Source organism: Leptodactylus fuscus, chromosome 1 (genome assembly GCF_031893055.1).
Source record: "Leptodactylus fuscus isolate aLepFus1 chromosome 1, aLepFus1.hap2, whole genome shotgun sequence".
NCBI lineage: Eukaryota > Metazoa > Chordata > Amphibia > Anura > Leptodactylidae > Leptodactylus > Leptodactylus fuscus.
In genome coordinates, this window is record NC_134265.1 from 108,276,548 (window position 1) to 108,302,077 (window position 25,530).

Consider the following 25,530-nt stretch of genomic DNA (forward strand, 5'->3'; position numbering starts at 1 on the left):
ATGGCGGGAAAAATGATTTTACTGCGAGGGACTCACAGTTTACAATACAGCTGCACAGTAAAAACAGCTGCCAGAGAAAATAAAGCATGCTTTACTGTAACACCCAAAAACAACAGGAACATCGGAAGAGAAGGGGGATGGGTGCAAAGGATAATACTCCTTCATATGGGAAAAAGTCAAGAGTAAATGGCGGTTCAGAGGGCTATACACTAAATAAAATAAACTGATAGAAGCCATTGGGATATACGTGACACATCTGTACAACTTACAGGCACAGTGGTCAGCAGAGCTTGGGGGATACACTATCAGAATACAGGTTGCTGTCTTATGTCAAACTGTATTATATCAAAACCCTGTAAGAATAGAAGTTGTCATAAAACTAACTATATATACTGCTGTGGCCTGCAGGGAGGGCTTTACATGGCAAGGCCCCTTGCAGACAACCATGGTGTAGTTCAGTGCGCTATTCTGGTTTTTCCCAGATCGCACACTGACCAATTCATTTCTGTCGGCCAATGCGCACGACCACGAATTTCCCGGTCCCATGTGCGGGCCAACAGTCTGTGCTGCAAAACTCAGGAGAGGTCCTACTCCTGTCCGGGTTTTGCGGCCATGCTTCCGTGGCTACTATTCATTGATGACATCCATGTGCCGCCCACACGCTGGCAATGCCAATCAATCACAGCCAGTCTCCTGCAAGGGGAGGAGACTAAAGCTAAGTTCAGACAGCGATAAATAAAGAGGAATTTCAGATGGACACCCGCCTCAGATTCCTGTTAATTTCCAGTCGAGGAGGACACTTAGGTTTTCAGCGTCCTGCTTTGATCTCTGCCTCCCATTGAAATCAGCAAGTGGCAGAAACAGGGCAGAATCCACTTCAAAATCAGCTCCAGATTTCACCATGTGAACAAACCCTAAAGCTACATTGGGGAAGAACTATAAAATGAACGCCTGAAGATCGCATTAAATGGGTATTCTGAATTACATATTTATAGACAAAATGACATAACAACATAGTGGTAAATAACACAAGTGATGTAAATCAAAACTGGCAATATAAGGATGGGAATAAACAGCTGAAGCTGCAAATATCAGAGCAGTTCGTGGAAAAGGAGTGTTTCTAGGAGGAAAGTTTTATTGTCCTCTGATTGAGACATGGGCCCATGGTTGTGATGGTATTGATTCATAGAATATTTCATACATGTCTGAAAGATGTAGGTCCCACCTGGTGTGACAGCCATATCTAGTCAAAGGATGAAGGGAGAAGTGACTGCGCATTGTTTGCTTCTATGTCCGACAAAAAAAATATAAAATGAAAACAGAGAGTGGGTAAATAGACGCCCATCTGTTTGCATCCTTAAGCAGATTCATTTGCACCCATTAAATGGACCCAATAAGTGGGTGTGAACAGCCATTACTAAGCCAGTTACGTTCCTTCACCATCCCACCAGGTATAAACTGGGAATTGCCCTTAAAGAGGACCTTTCACCACCTCCTACAAGCCTAGCTCTTTGCATCATTTAATGGGCTATGCTCCACTGATTCCAGTACAGTTGGAATTTTTTCACCATTCGCGAGTAATCAATGCTGTTAGTTTTGGTGCTCCATATGCAAATTAGCCTCTGTACTGTCAGGAGGGTGGTATCAGGTAGGAGCAGACAAGGGGTGACACTGGCTGCCTCTGCTTTGGAGCTTTGAATCACAACCACTGCCTGACACTGCCATTCTGACATTACAGAGCTTAAACAGAACATCAGGTACCAAAACTACCTACACTTGTAGCTCCAGAATGGTGGGGGAATAAAGAGAAAATCCCAACTGTGCTGGAATCAGGAGAGTGGTGTCTATTAAAAGATGCTAAGAACTTGAATCAATGTATCTAAAGTTGACTGTTGTGTTCTTTATTGGGATAATTTTACAGAACAATATATAACTCTATATTTTATCTTTGACATCTTCAGCTGAGAAACCTCTACCTTCTAGTTTGTATGTGACATATAAGCGTTAACATTCATGGCCCTCTGCACTAGAATTAAGGTGATGTGGTCAGAGTCACGTGCATGCCGGATTACAGAAATATTACTGTATGTGGTACAGCAATGACCAGCAAGGTCCACCTCTCTGAATTCCCAAGGAGCTAAGAGAAAGAATTGCCTTTGTTTTGTGCTCACAGTGTGCCTGCCAAGCACAAATCACATGCAGCCCTGTGTCTGGCATACACAGTATTGTGATAAAGATTTTATAGCTTCCTTTTAGATCTGGAAAGAAAAGGGTAACGGAAGCAAGGTTTGCGGGGGTTCCTGAAATGAGAAATACTGAAAAGCCGAAACACCAGGTACACCCAGGTAGTTATCATCATCAAGTTGTTTACATAGAAAGGAACACCAGAAAATCCTAATAAATTAACTACAAAAGTGTCATATCATGCAAATTGTTATGTAATGGTAATGGAGTATTCATCAATAATCTCGATGCTCTGGGTGACGTGGATTTGTGCCACTACTGGCAGTGGCTTTAACACACACACACAAAGCTTTATGCCAGTCCTGACCCGATGGATATGTATTTAGTCCTACAACTGCAACTTACAACCTGTGTCCAGTCCACTTCCTTGTAAGGACCCTTGTAAAAGAAAATGGCATCATTCACAAGTCACAGCTTTATCCAGGTGTTGCAGTATACAATACCACCAATTTACTAACTGTTTCGGGGGGAATAGACAGTTGGGTTTTTACACAATACATTTAGCAATGTTCACTGTGCAGCTTTAAAAGAACCTCAAATTTATTCTCTAGTATGATATTGTTACAGCAATACAAAATTATTGATAGTTTGGGGGGGGGGGGGGGTTACTGCTTTTGCACAATAAAAACCTTTTCCTTATTTAAAAAAATGTTTTGTTTTGGGTTTTTTTTTTTTGCATGACCACTCTCCAAGACTAGGGTTGGGCGATCCGGAAAGATCGGATCCCGATCGGCGACCGAGCAAATTTCACGAGCGGGATCGGCTGGAAAATGATCGAAAATCGGATTTTAAAAACGATTCTGAAATCTCAAGATCGGCTCAACCCTATCCAAGGCCCTTTTTTAATTTCTATCAAAGGAATTGCAAGGGTTTTATTACAGGAAGCCATTTTTATTGGTGCCATTTTTGGGATACAAAAGAGTTTTTGTTCACTTTTTAAATAAATAAACAATAAAAATTGACAATCTTGGCATTTTGTTTTACTTTTTTTTTTTTTTCAATGATGTTGACCATGCAAGATCAATAACATGGCAGAGTAATAGCTTGGGTCATTATAGATGCAGCAATTCTAGTTCTGTATATTTTTGTAGATTTGGTGTGGGGGTTCACATAATACACTGCCTTCATTATGCAACAGACTCCCATATATCTTTGTTTGTGGAGATTCGGATGACTGACAGGTGGAGCCTCCACTAAGGGGTTATTGCTAAATCTGTCCCCCATGCTTTATATCTAACATTAATAGGGCACTGGTACTCACTCTCCTCTTCAGCCTCTCCCTTTCCTTCAGAGTCAGGGTATCTGCTTTCGCAATCACTGGGACTATGTTAACCTTCCCATGAAGCGCTTTCATGAATTCCACATCCAATGGCTTCAATCTGAGAAAGAGAAATAGTTGATGTGAACAGACGTTTCCATTTTTTGTGAAAGTCACCTTGTTTTCAGACCATGTTTCTTCCCAAGTAGACTAAACACGCCAATAGGTTATTGGTCTTTCTATGAATTGGAGCCTTAGTTGGTGTGAGCAATGACAATCTCTGTATCTATTCTATTCTATGTGTAATAAAAATATACACTTTTATCTATTTTTATCCATTCTATCACATTACCATATGATGGAATACGATGGCGCTATACTAGCAAGTAAAATAAATGAATAAAAACGACAATAGTAAATCTGTTTCATTCTTTTAACTACTTTAGTATTTAGTACAAACTGTATATTAAATTCACCTTGTGTAATAAGGGGCTAAACCTGCAAAACAGATCAGTTAGCGGCAACTCCAATCATTATCTACATACGCTCTCTAATACAGGGTATAGAAAGATTACCCTGCTGCTAAGCTGCTTGTTAGAATGGAGAAGCTCCACACAGATTTATCACAATGGCACTAATACAACCTGGTCAGCAGTGAGCTCAAAAGGATGGAAGAAACACAGCACAGATAGATTTTCACAGCAGCAAGTAGATTACATGTTAACAGGATGGAGCGTCAGATGGGACAGACTAGAGACAAGGCTTGCTTAAACTGGCTTTCTCCACCAAAAACTAGCAGTCGCAAGCATCATCTAGATAAGATGCAGACTGTGATTTTGTCCTTTCAAACAAAAGGAGATTGTTCTGTAGTGTAAGCAAGAAAGGAAGCAGCATGTAAACTTAGGGACAAACCCAACAAAGCTTTAAGCCCGTGCGCACCCTCTATTTAACGTGCATGTGCAAGCTCCAGATCAAGTTATTTTGGCCCATGTAAGCAGGATGTGGATCTTGACTACCATACCGTCATTAAAAATTATTCACGGGCCAGGCTAGAAGTCACTTGTAGCAACACTTACTGTCCAATGTGTGTGTGGCTCTTACTGTCATTTGTCCTGATCCAAATATTCATCAGATTATTGGGATCTACAATTTCAACTCATTATCACTGTGACCTTTTGTTATGGTTGGTGGATCATGGGCGCACTGTGCTACCAAACCAGTTTGACTATGGCTGATGTACAGACTCCACGGTTTTTACAGAGTTAGCCAGGCTGCTAGATACGGAGGAGGCCCTGGTTTGTCAGAAGCTGACCATGTGGGTCAGAACTATGGTGCAGAAAAGGGCCACACAGTGGCTCAGTGGTTAGCACAGCAGCCTTGCAGCGCTGGAGTCCTGGGTTCAAATCCTGCCAAGGATCCTGCAAGGAGTTTGTATGTTCTCCCCATGTTTGCGTGGATTTCCATTCCATACTCCAAAAAGACATACTGATAGGGAAAAAATGTACATTATGAGCCCTATGTGGGACTCACAATCTACATTAAAATAGAAATGAAAAAAAAAAACAAAAAAAAACAAAAAAAAAGAAAACTATGGTGCAGAATACTACGGAAAACGCATAACGTGAACAAAACCAGGCAGGCAGAATGTGTGTACAGGCTAAAAACTGACAGATACAGGGCAGAATATGCTGAAAATGATAGAGTCTAAAACTTGAATCCACAACAGGACATAATGCAGCAGGCACAGCCACGGGTAATAGGGACAGAAGCTAAAAGGCCACAGATAACAGGAACAGGAGCCAAACGGGTATCAGAAGAAGAAGCCTTAATCCTAACAGGAACAAGTACAGAAGCCAGAGAACAAACAGGGACAGGTACAGAAGCCAGGGACCAAACAGGCACAGGTACAGAAGCGAAGGGTCAAACAGGGACAGGTGCAGAAGCCAGGGACCAAACAGGAACAGGTACAGAAGCAAGGGTCCAAACAGGGAAAAGTACAGAAGCGAGGAGTCAAACAGGGACAGGAGCAGAAGCCAGGGGACAAACAAGGACAAGTGCAGAAGTTACGGAACATACAGGGGCAGGTACTCAAACCAGGGGCCAAGCATCAGACAAAACAGAAGCATACATACAACATCAAGGAGCAGAAACTGAACACATTGGTCGGTAAAAGCGAGACTAAAGCTAGGATCACACCTGTGTCTGCTCTTAGTTCAGGATTCCATCTCTAAATCTGCCTCAAAAATGCCTTTTCCACATTTTTCGGACGGAAACCCGGCGGACCACATTGTAGTCTATGGGGTTCGCGGGTTTTTGCAGGTAACCGCTTTTTAAGCAGATTAGGTTTCTCGTTTCCCCAAGAGGACCACAGGAAAGGAAAGCCGTACGCTAGTGTGAACCTAACGTAAGGGAGCAGACTTAAATAAATACAGACACAGGTAGTAGCGGCAGGAAGTTTTCAGGGCAGGGCATACATTCTTTAATAGATAGGAGCACACAGAGGTAGCTAGGTCTACTCTGAGGACAGTACGCCAGCGTTACACCAATCCATTGACTTCTAATCTAGTCTTGTTTTTCTTAATTGAAAGAATAACTCAGACCCCAGATTGAACACTTTACATTGCTTCAACGTTTTCAAAGGGGAAAAGTAAAACAAGACGTCAAGTAGTGTTAAGTAATGAAAGAGATTCAATTTCACAACCACATATCTGCAGGCGGCCAAGAATAAGGAGATTTGTTTCTATTATCGTAACTTTACTGCAATCGAGAAATTACATTTCAATGAATCATCTATTCTAGCTGCGCTCATACTATTCGATCCAGTAAAAACAGGTCAACAAAACAGATCATAATGGATCTCTCATTCCCACCATGGCACACTGAATAAAGAGAAGCCATGATAAGTATGAAGGATCTGTCATACATTTTGTAATGGTCGAGCAGGCTTTATTCTTTCTTCAAAACATAGTATGGTACAATATCCCACAATATTGTGTAGGTAAGAAAGTAGGAACATGAATTTATACATTAAAATATAGCACAAACATTCTTCCAAAACTATTTCAGAGAAAAAAAACCTTAATTGATACAATAACACTAATAAAAATGGAAAGGATGGCGACATATATATTACCCGTGTCCAAAAGGTGAAATAAAGTAGAAGCAGCAATGCACGCGGTTATCAATGATATGGCGTCTGTTGAGACCACTCTCATCATGAAGGTAGCGCTCAAACTGGTTATCTATGTATTGTATGATGGTTTTAAAACTGAAAGAAAAAGGAAAAATATATTAGTAAAAGAATTCAAGGTTACCGTATCAAAGTTATGCTATGCTGTAATTTTTTACATTTAATAACTTTTCATTGTGTAAGAGCTGATGCACGGAATAACTCGACAAGCTGAATGGATCCGGCGGTGCCAGCTGTGTTAACAGATGCTCATCCATCTCCTGCAGCAATATCACAAACATGAAATCCTAGGAAATGAGACAGCTTGAAATTACCAGGGCTTCCTGAAGAAAGCACATACATTGTGTAAACAGGGACCAGGTTATGGCGCATTGAAAACAGGTGACATTGCTATGTAGCCCTAGGGAGGAATGTAAAAACAAGGTAGGCAGACCGTGTGTTTTAATCTCCCATTCATTTCCACTTGTTTTCCACTACTAGTATTTTCTCATACATGCACTTTATTATACCAAATTTACCTACAGTCCCATTTTCTTTGAGTGTGGCAGCACAGGCATGTTGTACCAGTACATATTACTTCAGATTAAAGGGATTGTCCAATTTCAGCAAATAAATGTTATTGTCTGGATAATGAAAAGTTTAAGAATTTTCCAATATACTTTCTGTATTAATTCCTCAGAATTTTCTAGATCTCTGCTTGCTGTCATTCATTGTTTACTTCCAGTAGGTAAAAGTCAGTCCATTGTCATGTGATGGACACAGCACAGTAGTCAGAGGGTCCTCCCCTCTTGCACTTGCAGGGTGATTGGCAATGCAAAGGGAAATATCTCTGAATTGTGTTCTCAGCCTGGGTATGTTTCTAGTATTAGTAATGGTTGCTATCATACAGATGAGATACATGATGACACATGCTAGACGTTACTACATTTAGAAACTGCATCCAGTCCTTCAGAAATCTAGTACCAAGTAAAACCAATTTTAAACTACATTTGCAGCCTCGTGAGGATTTCAGGGTCCAAACCACAAAACAAAAGACTTATTGAGACAAAAACAGTGGGGTCCGGTACAAGTAGCTCAGGTGCAATGCAAAGGTTGAAATCTGTGGCCAAATACAAAGCAATAATGGACATACTACGTGTCCAAAACCTGCAAGAAGACAGTTTTTCTGCAGTTTGTAGACAGGATTTGTTCAAATCTCATCCATTTTACTTCAAGATCCATGTACTCTACTTAACCAGAGATTTCATCACCCATGTGGCCCTCCTATGACGAAAAATGTAAGAAATGCTGCATGTCAATCATAATGTCTTTCTCCGCTATATGAACAATATCTTCTGCACATTTGCAGCTTTCCAGTTACTTCTAGACCTTCTTGAATACTCTGGATAATTCAGCTTTCTTCATCCTTTTGCTTCGTGAGGCATCCAGCTGTTATCACAGGATATGCCCTCAGAGACCAGGTGCTTCCCATCGCATGATACAATGGCCAGTGTTAGTGAAACATAAAACCAAAAAAACATGCAGCAGGAAGTGACCTCATGTAGCAGGAAATGACTTCACACACGTTCTTGTTATTTCATTTTATGGCAGTTCTACACTAAAGTTTCTGTAAAGCCACAGCTACGCTACAAACTGAAATTCTGCAGTGTGGTTTCTCAAAAATTCAATATTAGGACTGGATAAAAGATATGTGTCAGAAATTCTAGCAAAACTGCATTTCAGATTCAGAACTTTGGCTCTATCACAAGACAAACGTGTGTGTGTGTGTGTGTATATATATATATATATATATATATATATATATATATATATATATATACAGTCCTATGAAAAAGTTTGGGCCCCCCTATTAATCTTAATCATTTTTAGTTCTAAATATTTTGGTATTTGCAACAGCCATTTCAGTTTGATATATCTAATAACTGATGGACACAGTAATATTTCAGGATTGAAATGAGGTTTATTGTACTAACAGAAAATGCGCAATATGCATTAAACCAAAATTTGACCGGTGCAAAAGTATGGGCACCTCAACAGAAAAGTGACATTAATATTTAGTACATCCTCCTTTTGCAAAGATAACAGCCTCTAGTCGCTTCCTGTAGCTTTTAATCAGTTCCTGGATAAAGGTATTTTGGACAAACAATTCAAGTTCAGTTAAGTTAGATGGTCGCCGAGCATGGACAGCCCGCTTCAAATCATCCCACAGATGTTCAATGATATTCAGGTCTGGGGACTGGGATGGCCATTCCAGAACATTGTAATTGTTCCTCTGCATGAATGCCTGAGGATTTGGAGCGGTGTTTTGGATCATTGTCTTGCTGAAATATCCATCCCCGGCGTAACTTCAACTTCGTCACTGATTCTTGAACATTATTCTCAAGAATCTGCTGATACTGAGTGGAATCCATGCGACCCTCAACTTTAACAAGATTCCCGGTGCCGGCATTGGCCACACAGCCCCAAAGCATGATGGAACCTCCACCAAATTTTACAGTGGGTAGCATGTGTTTTTCTTGCAATGCTGTTTCTTTTTGGACGCCATGCATAACGCCTTTTTTTTATAACCAAACAACTCAATTTTTGTTTCCAAAATGAAGCTGCCTTGTCCAAATGTGCTTTTTCATACCTCAGGCAACTCTATTTGTGGCGTACGTGCAGAAACGGCTTCTTTCTCATCACTCTCCCATACAGCTTCTATTTGTGCAAAGTGCGCTGTATAGTTGACCGATGCACAGTGACACCATCTGCAGCAAGATGATGCTGCAGCTCTTTGGAGGTGGTCTGTGGATTGTCCTTGACTGTTCTCACCATTCTTCTTCTCTGCCTTTCTGATATTTTTCTTGGCCTGCCACTTCTGGGCTTAACAAGAACTGTCCCTGTGGTCTTCCATTTCCTTACTATGTTCCTCACAGTGGAAACTGACAGGTTAAATCTCTGAGACAACGTTTTGTATCCTTCCCCTGAACAACTATGTTGAACAATCTTTGTTTTCAGATCATTTGAGAGCGGGCTGTCCATGTTCGGCGACCATCAAACTTAACTGAACTTGAATTGTTTTGTAGAAAGAAATGGTCCAAAATACCTTCATCCAGGATCCAGGAACTGATTAAAAGCTACAGGAAGCGACTAGAGGCTGTTATCTTTGCAAAAGGAGGATGTACTAAATATTAATGTCACTTTTCTGTTGAGGTGCCCATATTTTTGCACCGGTCAAATTTTGGTTTAATGCATATTGCGCATTTTCTGTTAGTACAATAAACCTCATTTCAATCCTGAAATATTACTGTGTCCATCAGTTATTAGATATATCAAACTGAAATGGCTGTTGCAAACACCAAAATATTTAGAACTAAAAATGATTAAGATTAATAGGGGTGCCCAAACTTTTTCATAGGACTGTATATATATATTATTTTTTGCATCCAATCATGGCCTCAGCTGAAACAAAAAAATGCCACACATTCCAATATGGATACCTTCAGTTCACATTCTGGGGGCTTCCCCTCCTATGTATATACTTATTTTGTCCATATACTAAGATGTGAACAAAGTGGAGCTGGCCAACATCCATTACCTGCATCAGCAAAAAGTGATTTTGATAGGACTGTGTTTAGAGGACTCTCGACTCTCTCACCGGCTTTCTCCCCTAAGCCAGCTTAGTACCAAGTGTATTTGTATGGAATCAGGCATGACAGCTATGCATCAGACATCGATCTGCAGTGTATCTCCAGGTCAAGGATGCCTTCACAACAGTTTGTATACAGTTTTGCTTAGACAGGAAGAACTAATACTTCCTTTATCTTTGGTATCCATTGTGTTAGGGTCAAATAAACTGCATAAGTAATCCTGACTTAGAAAGGATTTGTCATCACTGCTATTTTAGTCATTACATTTATTCCATGTGAAACAACAACTGTGGATCATCTTTTCTCATGCATTAGGTTGTTACGCTTTGTAAATAAATTGACAACTGGGTGTTACCATTCCTCTTGTCAAAGGGCTGAATCCTTAAACACTCATATACAGACATTACTAGGAGGAATAACAAAAGATGCTCTCTATTTTAAAAATGATGGACACCCGACGGTCTCCATTATAATCAATGGGGCACGCCAGGCTCCGTATGTAACCACTACGTTAGCGGTCCAACTATCCAATGTTCTGGTCCTCCGAGCGACCAAAATAATGGAGAGTCAACACTAATGTGAACTTACTGTCACACAACACAGCAACACACAAATAAGAGAATCCAAAATGATTTCATGAACAAAATAAGAATTTACTAAAATGCGCATATCAGGAAAGGAGATTTTAGTTACATTTTAGGAGATTTTTTAGGAGATTATAGTTAGATTTTAGCTATAGACACTGAGTTACAATATTACTACAGAAATGTCAAAAAACAAAAAAAAACGAATATCTTATGTCACTTAGATCAGAGATCTGCCAGCTATAAGAAATGTCAGGTCAGCCCAAACATCATAGTTTCCAATGTTTTTATACCAGTTTTTAAAAAGCAAACGCCGGTTGTACTTTAGTAGTAAGACTCCATTTCTCACACTTCTATCCACAAGGCTTTCACTATTATTCTGTGTGCCGTCACTAAGGTCATAAATATAGCTATATAATCCATCATCTTGGCTGCAGGTTGATCAGGAGCCCTACTTCACAATAAATACCAGCAGACCTAAGCCTAAATCCCACACCCTTAAATCAGATTACATTTAATGAATTTAACTTTGTTTAAAAGCAACAAATGTTCCAGAACAAAACCAGTGATAAGAGATGCATGTAATGGCTCCAGAATTTATATGCCGGTGAATGCCTGTGACCTGCGCATTGTCACGAGAATCCAAGTAGGGCAGCCAGAAACATTTCAATGGAATAAACAAGTTGAATTAGCACACAATCAACAGGAAGAACGGCTTGAAACACAATAATCTGGCTGCGAGCTCTTACAGGGGCAAGACGGCAACGGAAGGAAAGGGGGGACTCCTGAACATCGCTCTATAGCTACCCACTGCAAGCCACAGTTATCACATTTAACCCTTACTCCGATGCAGACACATACACAAATTAAGGTATTTTTCTTCCTCTAGTGCCATGATGTAAATCAACAAGGCAAATCAGATCCCACCATACCAGCAAGGTCTCATAGTCTATGAAAGGTCCCTTGTGAAAATGACATATATAAACAAAATGAAATGTGCAGGGATATGTCCTAAATAATGACAAAGTGTTATATATCCACCTCCTATTCCAATTGTTATTTTTTACTTGCTGCTCCTTGTACCCCCTCCCATCTCCATTCTCCCTTGGAATGAAATCAAAGGTAATAAATCATTCCCACATGCAAGGTTACATGCGGTTGCGAAGTTTCATTTGCAAGTTCACTGCCCCCCCCTCCCCTCCTATGAGCAGCAAACACAGAGAATGAAGGTACTCAGATGAATCATGGGAAATGTAGTTTGTCCACAGATTCACTGCATGTAAATAGCAGAGATACAAGGAGCAGTAAGAAAAATAAAGCCAAGCAAAGGCTGCAAAAAGAAACAGTGAGTATTTCTAGGTATCCAGTGAAATATGCAAAGAAAAGAAAATACATAAAGATTGATCTGTTGGTGTCCACTCATCATTTAGAAATGGTTCAGCAACTGCTTTATATGGCACCAACAAAACTTATGGGAATTTTCAAACTTAAATATAGTAAAATACTTTTAAGGTTCACTATGTGATGTCACCATAGACCAGAAGTACTTATTTTTCATAATCTTTCCCAACTCTGTGCAGTACTGTTGCTTTGATTCTGCTAGGGCTTAGGATGGGAGCGTGGACCATATACGCGGCGCTATTTTGCGGCCTTGATCTTGCGGCGGCCGCAAGGGGGCTTTTTCAGCACAAAAGCTGGGCTGAAAAATTCGGCTTATACTCGAGTATATACGGTAAGTCTATTTTACCTACCAATCTTGGCTGTTAATGGCATCCCCATAGCCTGGAGTATCTACAACGGTTAAGCGAAGTTTCACTCCACGCTCTTCAATCTCCACGGTTGATGCTTCAATCTGAACTGTTCGTTCAATTTTTTCTAACAAATAAATAAGAGATTAAATGTTATAGAGACATATGTACAATTAACTGTATTACGTTACACTAAATAGCCTAAAGGGAGTCTGCCAGGTCCAAAATGCCTTTCAAACCAATAACAGTGCCATTCTAATAGCAGTAGAAACATAGATTTATGGCCACAAAGCAATGAAGTAATGCAGAGATATTAATCAGAGATTATCATGAATATGACATCCCACCAGCAAGCATCAGGGGCAGGGCCAGATTAGTGATATTTCCTTACAAACAACTGTGATTCTGACATGAAGGCCTAAATATAATGCTTACTGCTCTTCCACACTGTGCTGTATATTTTAAAAGAATAACATAATAAACATGGAAACCCATCCTATATTGTTCTGCTTAGCAAATGAAAACTTGGCTTTACACTGCTCAGGGCTCATTCACACAACAGAATTCAACGGCCTCAGACTATAAAGGATCTATGTACATGACCATGTGGCAATCTGATAAAAAAACGTTCCGTGTATAAGCATGTTCATAGTTCACAGAACCCTCAATAGACTCATGAGTATAAGGGATCCATGAAATAGATCACGCTCCGGGTGTTCACAGTTTACTCTTTTTATTACAGTGCTGTTTGCATGTATAAAGAGCTGAAATAGTACCTGCAGCTCCAGGTATATATCGTTCAGGATACAGGTCCGTAAGGAATAAACTGTTGATCAAGGTAGATTTCCCCAGTCCTGACTCTCCTGCAAGCAACAATGTATTTCTTTATAAATAACATTTTTATCATCATATTTTGTACATAAACCACAAACTACAACATAAAACAGTATACTTTAACATTAATATGGCATGTTAAACTAATACAAACATTTTCCCACTGAATTTTACAGCAAAAACCTGTTCTGTTTATGAGCATTTTTATCCTAAAGGGAGTCTATCACCTCCCCCAAGAATATTCAGCTGTCTCCATAGTGTTACAGGGCACATTACAGTGATGAACAACACTAATGTATGACACATTTGCAGATTTGGAAAAGAACAGCTTTGACGTTTTCTGAAAGAGATGCAGTTGCACTGAGGACGGGCCTCGAGATCTAGGAGGACTGCTCTCACTTCTAATGTAGTATGGGTTATGGCAGTGGCGCATGCAGAAGATGGTAGTGGTCTGAGAGGCAAGAGCATTGGTCCACGTCACTGAAGGCCTGCTCCCTGTGCGCCAATTGCCGCATTTAAATAAAACCTCAAGGAATGACATACAAAAAAGTATGTTGCTTATCACTGTAATGGTGACAGCTAAATTACGCTTGGGGGAAGTGATAGACTTACTATAACAAATTTATCAAAAATAAAAGTAGCACAAAAACATGATTTACAGTGGAAAAAAAAGTGGACTGTAAATTCAACTACATGCTCTAGAAAGAAGATAATAAAAGGGACATTCCAGCCAGAAGTATATTTTAGGCTGGATTCACATCTGCCTTGCAGTCTCTTAAGGGTCTATTGAATCTGCTTTTTAAGTGGATAGGGTCTCCGTCTTTTGAGTCCCCTTGTGGAGCCAAATGACAGAAATCCGAACTCTAGTGTGAACCTAGTGTCACCCATACAATGGACACGTGATAAATGCTGGATCAGTAGAGGTCCTATTCTAAGCCCCTATTTTCCTGAGAAGCAAGTTCATGGTTAGAAAACGTTTGAACGTAGTGGAAGTTGAGCACAGCCCTTGACCATGTTACTACAGAATTTAGCACAAGGGCCCAAAACTCAGGGACTTCAACTCTGGTCTATGGGATTCAAATTATGGTTAGCAAATCCCTCTCCCTCTGGCATAGCGAGTGTCACTGGCAAAGGAAAAACAAGACACTGACACACGTGTGAAGATGCAGTCTTGGGGTCTGGTCTTGGTTTGGGGTATAACAGTCCGTGGAGTCTCGTCTTCCTCTTCGTTGGTGACTGCTATATGGGGAGGTGGGGGCGGGGCGGGTGTTTTGGGATAAATATAACAGTCCATGGAGTCTCATCTTCCTCTGGTTTGGTGACAGCTGGACACGTATTGGGCAGCGATCTCCAGCGATCTGCAGTTCATTCTTCTCACTGTCCTCTCCTTTGGCTGTTTTTATATGTGCCCCTTTCAGGATGACAGAACTTGTGTCTCCAGATTATTTTAGTCTATTGAAGTTATAACTCCACCTTCTGTCATATTTCTGATGATGTCATAGGATAAGGTTTCTGCTCTCCCTTTCTGGCTCTGGCCACCCCCCAAGCTTTACATAGTAGCTTTTGTTCAGTTTAGCTGCCTTGCATAATCATAATCTCACCATTTTTTTTTCTCATTAAATGGGACAGCACGGGATATAAAAAATGCAAGTGCCAATGCCTGTTATCAGGTTATTACCACGCGCAAACAGTAAATCTCTGAACAAGGAACATCTTGGCGAGAGGGCACAATTTAGCTAAAAGGAAAAGGTTTTCATTTAGAACTAATACTGTAGCTATTTCGTATAAGTGAATGCTGCAAAAAAGGGGCAGAGTTGGAACAAACCAGCTTAAAAAGGTCACAGATACAATCAGAAGTTTAGCATTGGAGGAAAAAAGAAATGTAAGAAAGAAAACGTCACACAACTTACCAACTACCATAAGGGTGAACTCAAAACCTTTCTTTACCGACTTCCTATGGACCTGGTTGGGCAAGTTAGCAAATCCCACATAGCCAGCAGAGTCTGAAAACTAGAAAAGACAGTAAAATAATAATACATTTTATATGTATGCTTGGTATGTGCACACTTGCAACATTTACTATTATGGCTTGCTCAGCTGTATCCACAAAAAAAAAAAACAACAAAAAAGAGAGAATAGGAAAAAGGATGGAAAAGATTGAAGTCTATTAATATAACTGCACATACCTTGACCTTCTCTCCAGTTTGAGACATAGTGTATCACTTTGCGGTAGGGGACCTAGAAATAAACATCAAGATCATATCAGTTTAGAGACAACAATGATAAAGACATTTCAATGAATATGAGGGCCAAGAACGTTGTAGTAAACATTACCAATGCTACATAAGAAGAATAGAATTGATCACAAGGTTGGAGTCAAGAAACATGTAAGTAACTTCAAAGAACCTGATTTAACATACAGTATAAGCTGATGGGCTTCTTAAGAACGCTGGTTAATCCAGTTCATTGCCTGGATGTTGTCAATCTGACCTCCTGCTCCATGTCTTCTCTAGCCTTAGATTACATACTAAGAAGCTGTTTATTTCACACTACTATGTCTTGCCTTCCGCTGAATGCTACTACAATAGATTGTTAGTACTATATTTACTGTATGTGTGTTCTGACCTTTGCCCCATCTCCTCCGATCTAATCTGCCGTCTGCCTACTGGCCTCTGCCTGACCTTGTATTCCTCAACTTTGACTATCCTGTATCCTATAGAAATTTTGGTCCCACTAGAAGGCCAAAAGACAGCAGAAAAGGTCAACTTGTAACATGGCAGTGAACTGGTACTTCAAACCAACATGCACATCGTACATCGGAATAGGCCAATTTTCATTACATTTTTGCAGTGTTTATTCTTTATCACACAAAGTTTTTAAAAAAGCAAAAGAAAATATAAAAACGCACAAAAAAAATTAGCTTTCTATAAGTGATTATCTTGAAACTGTTTCTTTAAGTAAAACACAGCTATAGAAGCTCCACCATTACGGAATGTACATAAAAAAAAAATTTTTTTCATCCCCTTGATACCTTCCAAACCCCCTAAGAAATATGAAGAGATAAACAACTAGTTCAGCGATGGATTATAATAATATCAGGCTTCTGGGGGTTTCTAAGACACTCTTGAGTCAGCAGAATATTTTAGAGATTAATGATGGAGGAACTCACACACACACTGCAATTACCGTATATACTCGAGTATAAGCCGACCCGAATATAAGCCGAGGCCCCTAATTTTACCAGAAAAAACTGGGAAAACTTATTGACTCGAGTATAAGCCGAGGGGGGGAAATGCAGCAGCTACTGGAAAATTTCAAAAATTAAAATGGTCGGAGTTTTTGGGTGCAGTAGATGCTGGGAAAGGGGAGGGGGTGTTTTGGTTGTCTGTCTGCCCCTTCCCTGAGCTTGAGGACTGTTTTTTTTTTCCCCCACTTGGAATTCAGCCTGGCTGAATATAGGGTATTTAGGATTGAGTGATTTAGAACTTTTATTTACTTTATTTTTCTATTATATTTTTTTTAAAGCTTCTTTTTTTTCACTATTTTATGGGAGATTCTATACATTACTATTGCAGCTGGCCATAGACACCACCTCCCAAAAAAAAAAAAAAAAAATATTTTTTTTTCTTGACTCGAGTATAAGCCGAGGGAGGGAGGGAGCACAAAAAAATGTGCTGAAAAAATTGGCTTATACTCTAGTATATACAGTATACCTTGTGATGTAGTAAAGGGCTGTATCTTTACAATAGTATGCTGCCATGTATCGTAATAATAAACTGCTGCAGTTCTGAGTTCAAGTGTTTGTGGTAAAAGCATGGATAAGACACCACCCTATGCGATTCAATCAGTACATACAATATAAGGCATCATGAGGGATCTTATGGCATCCTAAAAGGTTGTTCAAAGAGCTTGTAGAGGTTACTGAATAATGATTGAGGAGATTGTAAGGGTTGCAAGGTGACCAGGAGACAAGTGACAAAGCCTCTAAGACTATAATCAAATGAGTGTAAAAGTTTTGGGGATTTTTTCGTGGCCGTTTGTCTTCCATCTGAGACCTAATTTCACAGATCCCTCAGAGTTCAATCTATTGAGGGATCTGCAAAAACAGGCAAAGACAGGATATCTTCTCCAGGATATTTATTGATGGTCCGTCCATAAAATGGACACATGAATAGATAAATGTATTCTAAAAACATCCATGGGACACCACATGACTGTTTTTGACCTTCATGTGAATATACCCTAAAATTTCTTCATGGCTTCTAAACTACCTAAGGGTTCATTCACATGAGGTTGTATCTATTTCGCACATTTACAAGTATTTATATAGAATCAAAAGTATGTTGTATCCTTCAAAAAAAAGGTCTGGATTTTTTTTTTCCGTTAACAGATATAAAAATAATGATGTGAATGTAACCTAAGCTTGTTTGCAACTTTCCATCTTTGGTTTCGGCCCCTGTGAGCGTCTGTAGGGTGACCTGCTATGCAGGCTAACACCAAGCCAACTTACTAGCATTTTGCTTTTCATGGCTTTAGGTCAGACAAGTGAGATAGATAGAAAGAAAATGGACAGCACTAATAGGTCCAGGGTGCTGCTGAGTTTGTCAAAGTACCAACATTATAACTCAAAACTCTTTAAAAACACGTACTTGTAAGTGATTCCAACCAATGCCTTGTATATATAATATCAAAATGAATTCCTGCCTCTGCAGGACACCCTTATGTATAATAACATTTCCTGCCATACATCACAAAAGAATTCTGCAAGGTTAAGGGAAATGGTACAATAGTGAAAATTTCATAGCATATAATGGGGCTCTACATGAGGCGTTTTTAATCATAGGCTTCCATCTTAAGACAAGTGTAAGACCACACAGGAATGTGCTCCGCAAGCTCACATACAGCTAGAGGGAAGCACAAGCTGTCTAATGGCTGCACATAAATTGCCAAAATTGCCTGGACTTGACTGCTAATGTATAAACATATTATTGGATGGCCTAAATACCCAACTTATGTTGGCTTTTTATCTAGATAATATTACATGTACCATAGAGGCCACTTGCTTAAAGGGGCTCAATCATTGGGAAAAGTCATTTTTAACTAAGCATACACTTGTATAGCCTTTAGAAAGGCTATTCCACACTTACCTTTTGTTTGTTAATCCCCTCAGTCATTTTTGAATTAGCCCACTTTTATTTATATGCTAATTAGCCAGCAACGAGCATCGGAAGTTCAGTGAGCACTGTCTGCTGTGTGTACACAGGGGAAGGTGAGTGCAGGTAGGATGATGAGTCCTCAGCAGCAGCAGCCTTCCCTGCTCTCACACACACAGCAGACAGTGCTAACTGAGACTTCCAGGTGCATACTGGAGGCCAATTAGCATATCAATAAGAGCGGGCTAATTCAAAAACGGCTGGGAGATTTAACAAACAAAAGGTAAGTGTGGAACAGCCTTTCTAAAGGCTAAGCAAGTATATGTTTAGTTAAAAATGAGCTTTCCCAATAATATAATCCCGTTACACTCTATATATAGTCATCTTATAATCTGGCATCAAACTGGGGCTGGGATGTAAATATGTCAACATTTGGCCACTGCTATGTGGTGAACGGGTACATTTTTTTAGTGTGTTTCCAATATATACAGTGTTGCATTTTTATTTACTGATCTGAATACAGAAATAAAATAAAACTTGTTCACATGCTATCTTATGGCCTATATCTCTCTGCAGGGGTAGCCTACGTAGATGGGTCAATAGTACATTTTTCACTCTAAGAATAGTAGCTTTATGGCCCTTTAATGATTATACCAGAAGATGGCAGCCATATTAATGACAAAGAATAATGATGTAAAAGAGGTAACGTAAACAGTTATATAAGCCATCTCATGGGATTAGCACCTCACTACTAGCACAATAACAATGAGACATTAAGCACGCTCCCCTGGGTTCTTACGTGGACACATTTTGTCCGATACATACTGTACTTGGGCACCACCTGTACTGACCAGCGCCTCCACAATAGTGACACATTCAGCCGCGAACAATGATCTCATTTCACGTACAGTACAAACCACACAAGCCACATCTACGCACATACAGGAAAGCACGAGGACAAGAGGAAAAAAATTAAAAAGGAATTAGTCTCATTTCCTGCACTCGCTCCAGGAAACTAGAAATAAACTTTCTCATCGCAGCCTGAGTACAATTTTCCTGATCTGGGCAACCATTAATAAGATGGAAAATTTCAGGAGTTCTTAATGTTAAACTAAACTTTAGTTACCAAAGCAATACTGCTCTTACAGCATACAAAAGGTATATCCTACTAATATTATAGTTTGGATGTTTGTTCCGCAATCACGCAAAAACCGCTGAACGGATTTGAATGAAATTTGGCATATAGTTTGTAACCTCGATTAAAATATATTTTTTATCCCAGTAAATGACAGTTTCACGACTGTTATGAATTTATGCTCATACTATATTAAGCAGCTCTTGCTGCAGCTTATCTCAGAGAGATAACAGACCTGGCTTCATCAGAAGCTATGTAAACACTCAGCTAACTCTCAGTGGATTCTGTACATACATTTGCATATTATCTGATCTGCTCCAGGCAACATGCTGACACACTGACATGCTACTTTTAAACATGATGGGAAAAAGAAAATCTAATCAGTTGCAAAATTCTAAAACAACGACAGCTATGAAGGTAGCCAGAAGTCAACAGAGTTCTCCTCAAGCGGAGCTGACGGAGATCATCAGCGCCAAAAACACGCTCATTATATGGCTTCCCAGTGAGCTGCTGAGATGCTGGAACAATCACGGGCACAGCGCGAGCAATGAGTTCAGCAGCAGGCCAGCTTGAGAGCTGCCGAAATGGCGGAGCAGGCAGATCATCAACACCAACAACACGCTCATTATATGGCGTCCCAGCGAGCTGCTGAGATACCGGAACAATCACAGGCACGGCTTGAGGAAAGAGATCAGCAGCAGCACAGCTTGAGAGAAACAATGGAGCAGGCAAACCATTGTCGGCAGCAATTTACTGAATATAGGCGGATTATTGACGCCAACAACACGCAGACGAAATCACGGGCAGAGACACACACACAAACGACATACAAAATAATCCTACCCAGAAAACAGTCTGACAACAGTCTACTGCACAAATAGGTTCTCAAAGATAAGTTACACTCAGCCAATAAAAAGTCCTGTAGTATTAGGGTATGTTCACACCCAGCAATGTTTATTTTGTCTAGGTTACTAGTACATTTTAGTATCTAGGTTACCTAATATGTTCAGAGTTTCTAACGCTGAATCCAAAGCAGAAAACATCCCAATTGAGCGTACTATTAGGGGTCATCTACTGACTCTTATTTGAGGGAGCTGGAGAAAATAAGTGTGCTTTTCTGCCTTTAGGGTCCATTCACACTGAGTTTTTTGGCACTGAAAATCCACGTGGAAAAAAAGCCTCCCATTGACTTCAATGGGACCCTCACCAAAAAAACTTTGTGTGAATGGACCCTTAGGCTGATCTGTGCTGGGCGCCCACATGGATTAGGCCTACAGAATGGGAGCAAATGACTCTCTGACCCGCAGCAATTCTAAACTACAAAACCACAATTGTAAAAGTTTCTGTGACTGTCCCATTCATCTGAAGAAAGGCCTGTAAAAATACATGTGCTTGCTGTTGGAACAGCCCCATTAAGATGTACAGAGACAAACGTTAGTTGCATACATCTGCCATGTGTGAATATGCCCTTAAGGGAGTATTCTATTTACTTTAATTTAAACCCTATCCTCACCATAAGGGATAACTTGCTAACGCTAGGTTCACACTAGCACCCGGAGTCCGTTCTGAGTTTTCCGTCTTCTGCGTGCAGAAGACGGAAAACTGTCAGACCGGGTCCGGACATGTACGTCGGTGAGTATTTTATGCTCTCTGCCGCTAAACCGTTTTTTTTTTAAACCAGACACAGAGTACTGCATGTCCGACTCTGTGTCCGATTTTTAAAAAAACGGTTTCGTGGCGGAGAGCATAAAACGCTCACCAGCGCTCACGGCCGGACATCTTTCAAACCCATTCAAATGCTCAGTTTTGTGCAGGAAACGGAAACCTGCATGAAAGGAGAACGGGCGCAGATGTGAACAAGCCCTTATTGGTTGGGGTCCGGCTACTGATGACTGGTACCCACAAGTGAACAGAGCAGCTGGTTGTGCAGATGCAGAGACTTAATTTACTTCTACGAGACTGCTAGATGTAGCCCTATACCGTGCAGTTGTCCCATAAAAATGAATGGAGCGGCAGTACGCATGCTTGGCCTTTAACTCCATTCAGATGGGGGAATGGGATCTCCATACCGATGACTAGTGGGGGTCCCAGCAGTTGGACCATGTATTAATAAGTCTAAAGTTACAAGTTATTCAGTATTGGTTTTCACGACTGAATTTCCGGCTTAAAAGAATAGATACCTGCCTGTCAATCTATCAGATTATACAATCAATGCGATAGATTTACCAGGAGATTCTGAACAGCCAACAACCAACATGGCTGCACTTGCTGCTACATTTGCAAAAATGAGAACCCCAAATGAACAGAAGAGTAAGTAAAACATGGCTAGCTGCCACTTCCAAATGCTTTATGGCCATCCCAATGATCAGACATGAGGGGCAATAATATGTTTAAGAATTTTTTTTCTGTTTCAAAGCTAAGCTTAAATCTGCGTCCTGCTGCAGAGTCAAAAAAGATGCGAAATGCATTCATTTCACCCTCGCCTGACACTCATTCGACAATAATGCATTGTTTGTTGTATACATGTAATGGATAGGGCCAGTGAGCAGCGCAGGATGCTGCTTATCTACCACATGGCTGAGTCACACCATGACTAATATTTTATCCAGATTCACCTAGATGTCGGCATGCTGATGATGTCACTGGCACAAAAAGGAAAAGAACAGGAATGTCTAAATAGTAATAGTAAATTACTAGACCATACATGGAAATGAAGAGGACCTGCCACCAGGTCTGAAGCCTAATGACTTATATTATCTGAGGCGACGTCACTGGGAATTTCGGTGTTTCACCCATTCCAAAGATATAAGCTCTTTTAGTATTTATGCAAATTAGGGTATACTAGCCAAGTGGGCGGTAACAAGGCATGACATGCAGCACACAAACAGCCCCCCAGAGAAACAATGGCCACAGTATTACTGACCAGTTGGCTAGTATACTCTAACCCGCCAAACAGGGCCAAAATTCTCAAAGTGACCGCACTTATTAGATGTATGTGATTGTGCTTTTGAGATATGGAGACTGGTCCTCTATAGAATGACCATAAATGGATAAACCTCTCAATGACAGACTATGAAAGATTATCAGATCCGTCTGCTGCTGCCCAATAACTCATAAATTGTGACCACAATTAAGAAAAATACTGCCCAAATAATCCAGTATATGATAGTAGAGAACATCTAATTGGCGGTGAATAACATTTCAATTAACTGACAGATATATGATTGATCTATCCGATTGTCCAAACCAGTACAACTATTTACTACCATGTACAAAGACCAGTCAAAGCAGTACACAGGGGTGAAGGGGGGAGGACAAGAGACACCATTATCAGAAAATATGATCCAAATATACCATAAACATCAACATATGGCCAACGACTGGCTGAAGTAAAAAATCCAATATGACATAAAAATAGACAGGTGTTTGGCTGGTTAGAAAATATGGCTGTGTGAAGGGTTAAAATATCTTTTGGAAAATACATGGCTTGCAGTTCAAAATCACAAGGGTGAAAGAGAGAACTGAAACTGATTATCAGCACAAATCATTAGCTTCTTATAGCTTAAAATTGTCTGTTAAGCAGCAAAGATGGAACTTTAAGACAAAGGCTTTTTAGCCTCAGCCTGTCTTGTGACATGACGTAATAAGATCATATGCCTTGCTGCTTGTCTGTGACTATATATACTTGAGATACTGTACAATAAAGTGTGGCACTTGAATAACTGACAGCTGTGTCTGTTGTGTGTGTCACCCGAGCGCTCGTAACTTCCTCTTTTTCAATTAGGCCTACGACAAACATAACCCAGGGGGTCTTGAGCCCCCCTCCCCCAACAGGTGTTAGAGGGGAAAAACACAAGTTCAACAGTATTGGCCATCATTACATGCTGATACACAGGCTTAAGATAATATTTCAAACCTCACGATGGGAATGGGTGTATAAGGTTACAGACAATACAATTACCCCCTTAAAGGAATTGTTTAAGATCATATCTTGGACATGTATATGGACAATACCTGTTGCTTATTAATATGTGTGTTATATAGATACTGTGGACCATAAATGAACTAGGTGTGGGAACTATCTGTGATCTCGGAAGATTGAGTCCGTGCTGTGCATCTAATGCGTATGTATCATGGAAATAACACTTTGAGGCCGGGGCCCCACGTGGCGCATCCCATCCACACATTACAGGAAAATACGTACACATTGCGATTTCCAAAAACCGTCACAGTTTTGGAAATAGCAGCATGCCATTTATATCTACGGAAAAGCCAGCGGTTTCCCCTATAGGAACAATTGGAGCAAAGTCCACAACAGAAATCTTGGTAGACTTCTGTGTAAATTGCTTCAAGAAAAACCATAATGTGTTGCCGCCACGGTTTTTCACTTAACAGTTTTCACGTAGCCTTAACTTGAAACAGATCTGTTATGTCAATATGCTGAACCCTTTCAGAGGCAGGCAATGACATGCTCAACCATGACTGTGGAGTCAAGAAGCCGGGGTCAGTTTTGGGTAGAATGGAGTCATAAAAAAATTACCAACTCCAACTTAATGATAATATATATTTATAATATATATACAGTCCTATGAAAAAGTTTGGGCACCCCTATTAATCTTAATCATTTTTAGTTCTAAATATTTTGGTATTTGCAACAGCCATTTCAGTTTGATATATCTAATAACTGATGGACACAGTAATATTTCAGGATTGAAATGAGGTTTATTGTACTAACAGAAAATGTGCAATATGCATTAAACCAAAATTTGACCGGTGCAAAAGTATGGGCACCTCAACAGAAAAGTGACATTAATATTTAGTAGATCCTCCTTTTGCAAAGATAACAGCCTCTAGTCGCTTCCTGTAGCTTTTAATCAGTTCCTGGATCCTGGATAAAGGTATTTTGGACAAACAATTCAAGTTCAGTTAAGTTAGATGGTCGCCGAGCATGGACAGCCCGCTTCAAATCATCCCACAGATGTTCAATGATATTCAGGTCTGGGGACTGGGATGGCCATTCCAGAACATTGTAATTGTTCCTCTGCATGAATGCCGGAGTTGATTTGGAGCAGTGTTTTGGATCATTGTCTTGCTGAAATATCCATCCCCGGCGTAACTTCAACTTCGTCACTGATTCTTGAACATTATTCTCAAGAATCTGCTGATACTGAGTGGAATCCATGCGACCCTCAACTTTAACAAGATTCCCGGGGCCGGCATTGGCCACACAGCCCCAAAGCATGATGGAACCTCCACCAAATTTTACAGTGGGTAGCAAGTGTTTTTCTTGGAATGCTGTTTCTTTTTGGACGCCATGCATAACGCCTTTTTTTTTATAACCAAACAACTCAATCTTTGTTTCCAAAATGAAGTTGGCTTCTCCAAATGTGCTTTTGCATACCTCAGGCAACTCTATTTGTGGCGTACGTGCAGAAACGGCTTCTTTCTCATCACTCTCCCATACAGCTTCTCCTTGTGCAAAGTGCGCCGTATTGTTGACCGATGCACAGTAACACCATCTGCAGCAAGATGATGCTGCAGATCTTTGGAGGTGGTCTGTGGATTGTCCTTGACTGTTCTCACCATTCTTCTTCTCTGCCTTTCTGATATTTTTCTTGGCCTGCCACTTCTGGGCTTAACAAGAACTGTCCCTGTGGTCTTCCATTTCCTTACTATGTTCCTCACAGTGGAAACTGACAGGTTAAATCTCTGAGACAACGTTTTGTATCCTTCCCCTGAACAACTATGTTGAACA

At 40.2% G+C, this 25,530-nt stretch overlaps 1 protein-coding gene across 1 annotated transcript in view; it reads right to left on the bottom strand.

Moving 5' to 3' along the window:
• Positions 1-25,530, bottom strand: part of LOC142204551 (septin-2A) — a 64,383-nt gene that overhangs the window by 26,597 nt on the left and 12,256 nt on the right. The window contains exons 2-7 of the mRNA XM_075275868.1: positions 15,674-15,725; positions 15,398-15,497; positions 13,430-13,516; positions 12,657-12,780; positions 6,636-6,770; positions 3,506-3,623 (exon numbers count right to left, since the gene is read on the bottom strand). Of these exons, the coding sequence (XP_075131969.1) occupies positions 3,506-3,623; positions 6,636-6,770; positions 12,657-12,780; positions 13,430-13,516; positions 15,398-15,497; positions 15,674-15,700 (591 nt within the window). The 5' untranslated portion in view covers positions 15,701-15,725. The remainder of the gene's footprint in view (positions 1-3,505; positions 3,624-6,635; positions 6,771-12,656; positions 12,781-13,429; positions 13,517-15,397; positions 15,498-15,673; positions 15,726-25,530) is intronic.